The sequence below is a fragment of the Zingiber officinale genome, chromosome 2B, assembly GCF_018446385.1.
Source record: "Zingiber officinale cultivar Zhangliang chromosome 2B, Zo_v1.1, whole genome shotgun sequence".
Taxonomy (NCBI): domain Eukaryota; kingdom Viridiplantae; phylum Streptophyta; class Magnoliopsida; order Zingiberales; family Zingiberaceae; genus Zingiber; species Zingiber officinale.
In genome coordinates this window covers 60,107,020-60,112,163 of record NC_055989.1, presented here as the reverse complement: position 1 = coordinate 60,112,163, position 5,144 = coordinate 60,107,020, and the positions used below count along the sequence as shown (strand labels likewise).

Below are 5,144 nucleotides of genomic sequence, written 5' to 3'. Positions count from 1 at the left end.
ACCTCAACTTACCTACCAAACATTGATCCTCCAGATTTATTTGAACTTTCTCTGCTCAATGTCTGATCACCTGATCCACTAAGATCTTTCTTGTAATATTACATTAACCAGCAACAATAATAGTAATACAAAATGCTATGATAAAACTAAACTTAAAATCACTAAGATCTGGTGATTCGATCGACCGCTCCGATCAACCTTACTTAGAGTTCATTCCTCCAAAACTTCTCGTTACCTAAAATTATCTCCCTCCTAAGATTTTCTCTATCTGACTTCACTCACCAAAACCTAAGATTATCGTCCCTTAAAACTTTCTCCACCTGACTTCACTCACCAAGACTTAATATTTGGCTATCCAAAGATCAGATCCTTCAAGCCTATCCACCTGACTTCCACGATCTACCAAGATTTCCCTTCCCTAACTTACAACTAAAACTAAATATTCGACTACTCAAAAATCAGATCCTCCAAACCTATCGAATCCACCTAATTTCCATGATCTACCGAAATTTCCCTTACCTAACCTACAACTAAGATTTTTCATGAAAAGCTTCATTAAACATACTTAAACATATTTACCAGACATTAAAACTTTAAAGATTGATTGCACCAACATATCTTGTGTTAAGGATACAGCCATAAAACTCATGATAACATTAGCAGCTATTACCATCCAGATAATAATACTATGGCCACCAAATCACAGAATCAAAACAATGTTTTTGGTTATTAGTTCCTTCAGGATATGCAAAACGAAGCAAACAAGTTCCATAAACCTACTAGACTCCGCTGGAAACAGGAGAAACGATCAAACAGCTCTGGACTAATGACAATCCTATGTGGTGGTTGCTTGGGACTTGTTAAGGATAACACCCTCATACTTGACCTGGAACCACTTCATGGCGTCGTCTTTGGTTACCCTCTGATGAATTCCAACACGCGACTTGCATCTGCGGCGGCGGGCCACACGATACCCAGGACGCTCTAGTACTACATAGAAATCCATGCCATAGATGCCAGTAGAGGGATCATACCTACAAAGATGCATTTCAGAATCACAATGAGTTTGAGGGAAACTACAAGCTACATCAAAAATCACTATCACATGGATGCTACAGCCTGCTTAAGATTGAAAAAGAATACAAGTGCATGAAGGAATAATTGACTCAAACTGAGAGATTAAAATTTGTAAATGGCACAATAGCTCTGATAGAATCCTACTCGAACCTTTGCAGTAATACATATTTGATTAGCTCGCAAGCTGGTTCACAAGCTTTCATATATGACAGAAACAGCTAGTTCGGTAACAAACCACATATCTCAATTATCATTAATATACCTGGATCACTTTTACTCAAATTTTCTTTCACTACCAACCATTTAGAATTGATTTTTAACCTCCGATCATGTTTTGAGGAAGAGGAAAACTTAAAAAAAAACTTGGTTGATAACGATAAAACGAGATAAAATTCATTTAAACATAAATAATGATGTAATAGGAGATCGAGCCCAATAGTGTAGCAGGATCCATATAACCGAACTCACATAGTGAGATAAAGATTCGATTGTGGTTGTATTACGTCTTGGCAAAAAAACCAAATTATTAAAAAAACATGAAAGTGGAGAATTCATATTTTGGGCCCCTTTCAAGATGGGACAAGAAAGTTGGACGATCACAATTTAGAAGAAAATGCAGAAAGTTCCTTTTTCCATAAATTCATTTGACTACGCTTCCAACCATTTGATATGTTGATTTAGTCATTCCAGATTTCCTGACATTTCAGACATCAATAACTTCTTTTTTTCTGTGAGACACATCAAATGTCAAAGGCCGATCAAATCTTAATAGAGTTAATCAGGTGATCAATCCATTTCCACTATAATTTCTAAGGGTGGTAAGCATTGGATGGCTTACAAGCAAGTTGAATAGATGCATTGTAAAAGTAAGGACAATTAAAGCAATGCTCCAATAAAATATTAACGCAAGTAAAAGGGGACCACATATTACCAAACAATGGACGACCAAACTCACAATTCAGTTGCGAGAAGTAAAAATAAACCATGGACCATCAAATCCTACTCTCAACTAGCAAAATGCATGAATTCTCCTAGTGGGCATTGCCTTGGAGTACTCAGGGAAAAAGGGATGTGAGTTAAGTCAAACAAAGATACAATTGTACATCAATTCCTGAATTGCATGGCATCCTAGGTAAACATGGGCTGAAGGGATGTTAGTTAAGTCAAACAAAAATACAATTAGACATCAATTCCTGAATTGCATGGCATCCTGGATAAACATGAACAGAAAGGATGTGAGTTAAATCAAACAAAGACACAATCATTCATCAATTCCTGAATTGCATAGCATCCTACATAAACATAAATTGCATTATACACATCCACCAATGTGATATGCTCTCACCTTTATTTATTATTTTTCAAAGAAACAAGCTTATAACTATCAAAGAAAACAAGCGTAGAGTGGTAGAATTTACTTGATTCCCAGATCAATGTGCTCTTGAATGCCAAAACCAAAACAACCAGTATCACTGAAGTTTCTTCTCAAGAGTTCGTATTCCTTCACTTTCAGTCCACTCTCCAGGAGCTGCATCGCCTTGTCACCCCTCACGGTGACATAACATGCAATCTTCTCATTACGCCTGATTCCAAAGGACCTCACAGTATACCGTGCTGCAGCAGAAACAGCATATACAACGAATTGAGAACAAGATCGAGATTTGAAGTACACATAAGATGGCAACTTAATTGAGAGATAAACTACCTTTGGAAAAAACTGGTGTCTGTCCACTGAGCTGTTCCAGAACCTGCATATAATAGGATCCGTAGAACATAAGGAGTTCCAACACAAAGACAGCGCCTTTCAACAACGACCACAGAATGACGCAGATCCGTACCTTAGCGGCTCTGGTGAGGCGATCGCCACTCTCGCCGACCGATATGTTAAGGACAAGCTTCTGGACCTTGATATCCCGCATCGGGTTAGAGAGCTTCTTCTCTGCAGCCTACAAAAGCGAAAGCAGCGATGACATTAGGAAACAAGGAAGGAAAAGAGAGGAGGCGTAGGAGAAGGCGCGTGTCGACCATGGCGAGGGATCTGGATGGGATGAGCGATGAGCGCCGTCTACTGCTACGTCTGGAAGCGGGCGAAGTCAGGAGGATGCCTAAATGGTGTGCGGCCGCCTCCGATGGGGCAAGTCTAGGGTTGTGAGGTGGTTAGCCCTGGCGTTGACGAAATGACGAAACTGCCACCGGGATAAAAACCCTAGCGCTCCAAAATAACCAACCAAGTTAATTTAATGGATATTTTTATGTTTGACTTAGAGGTCCAAACGACTCGGGTTACGAGCTGTTTTTTTTTTTTATAAGCTGGTTCAAATAATATTTAATTCATATTTAAAATTATCGAAATTATTCGAACTTGAATATATTAAATAATATTTTTGAACTGAATTAAAATTTATAATAATTTATTCAAGTGTTTGTGAGCTGCTCTTAAGCTTGTATTTTATTTATTTTTTTTATATATAACTTAGTATTAATTAATAGGTTATTGGGATGATGAGTTAAAGGGTTAAGTCATTACCATTTATTACTATTTGCACCTTTTATTAACTGTATAAGTGTATAATCTAGTAATCCTAATGTTTACAAACACTAGCATGCTTCGAGCCTTCAACGCCACTGTTGCAAACATCAACGAGTGGTAGGAGGTAGCCCTGCTTCGACCCTTTGATGTCGTCGTTGCAAATATCAAAGACTGGAAGGAGGTTGAAGGCGATGAGCAAACGACATAAAACTGAGAGTAGAATCATGTTGAGGACTCGAGGTCGTGCGATCATACTTCTAGTGGTCAGGAACTCGGAATCTAAAGAGTGGATATCATACGCAAGCTTCTTTCTCTGTTTCGACGTTCTTCGTCAAGGAAAATCTAAAACATAAGTTCCTTCTTTCTCTTCCTAATTTGTCTCTTTTGCTTTGGTTAAAGTATAGGATTACTCTTTCATCATTCTTATTTTTTCCTTATTTTTTTTTAAAAACACTACTTATGATCTCGTCCGGAAGTTGAGTCGGATGAAGGCGGGCCTTGATGTACTGGAGGTTGACGGAAAATCGCTGCGGCGTCCGATCTATTTGGCACTCTCTGAAAAGGTTCACACGGGCGGATGACGAAGGGTGATGACCAGGATGATAACGCTAGGGCTCTGCGTACACTCAGACAAGCTCACGAGTCGTTAGAGACCAAAAACCAGGGAAAAAGTCCCCGGGTCAGGCCCTCCGACGTTCAAGTCAGGTACTTTTTCCCCAGAAGCACAAAGAAAGGACGAAAAGTAAAGACGAGTCAGAAATGATGAGTGAGCGTACCTGCGTAAGGGACAAAGCATCCCTTTTTATATCGCAACGAATTTTTCTGGAGTCTGACGGGTGTCAGGGAACGTCAGATATCAGGCTTTGTCCGGCGGTGGGTGACACGTGGCGTCTTCTTATAGGTCTAGGAAGGAATCAGAGTGCTGTAAATACCCGACCATTAGCATATTCTCTAACAGACAGTGATTATTCTCTGACAGGTGGTTACGATTCCTTAGACTGCTTGTCGCGTAGCGCCCGACCTTCTTCTCTTGTTATCCCTGCCCTAGCTCTTGGTATTTATTGATCCCGACCTGTACGCTATGCTTGTGCCGCAGGGCTAGAAGCCCGACCTGTATCCTTGTCCATGTACCTTGTGCGGCAAAGCTAGAATCCCTGACATGTACGCTATGCTAGGTGCCAGAGGGTTGGAAGCCTGACCTATATCCTTTGTTTGCACACCCTGACCTGTACGCTAGGTCTGTATACCGACCGACTTCTGTTCTCTGTAATCCCTGGTTCATATGTCCCGACCTGTACGCCAGGTCTGTCTACTGATCGGCTTCTGTCCTCTGTAATCCATGGCTTGTACATTCCGACCTGTACGTCAGGTATGTATCCCGACCTACTTCTGTCTGCTGTTATCCATAGCTTGTACGTTCTGACCTATACGCCAAGTCTATATTCCGACCTGCTTCTGTCTGTTGTTACCCCCTGGTTTGTACGTTCCGACCTATACGCCCGGTCTGTATTCCGACCTGCTTTTGTCTGCTGTTATT

General features: G+C 40.5%; 1 protein-coding gene across 1 annotated transcript; it reads right to left on the bottom strand.

The window, feature by feature from the left end:
* Positions 1-631: 631 nt before the first annotated feature.
* Positions 632-3,262, bottom strand: LOC122045672 (60S ribosomal protein L11). Its single transcript, XM_042605995.1, has 5 exons — positions 3,103-3,262; positions 2,916-3,023; positions 2,783-2,825; positions 2,496-2,691; positions 632-1,034 (listed from the first exon to the last, which is right to left on the bottom strand). Exons 1-5 carry the CDS (start codon positions 3,103-3,105, stop codon positions 836-838), a joined length of 549 nt encoding a protein of 182 aa, XP_042461929.1. The 5' UTR covers positions 3,106-3,262; the 3' UTR covers positions 632-835.
* Positions 3,263-5,144: the final 1,882 nt, after the last annotated feature.

Excerpts from the sequence above, each read along its gene's own strand:
- LOC122045672 (XM_042605995.1), bottom strand. Across the intron at positions 2,826-2,915 it reads GCCTCACCAGAGCCGCTAAG|GTTCTGGAACAGCTCAGTGG; the intron begins GTACGGATCTGC and ends TATTATATGCAG. Across the intron at positions 2,692-2,782 it reads GACACCAGTTTTTTCCAAAG|CACGGTATACTGTGAGGTCC; the intron begins GTAGTTTATCTC and ends TTTCTGCTGCAG.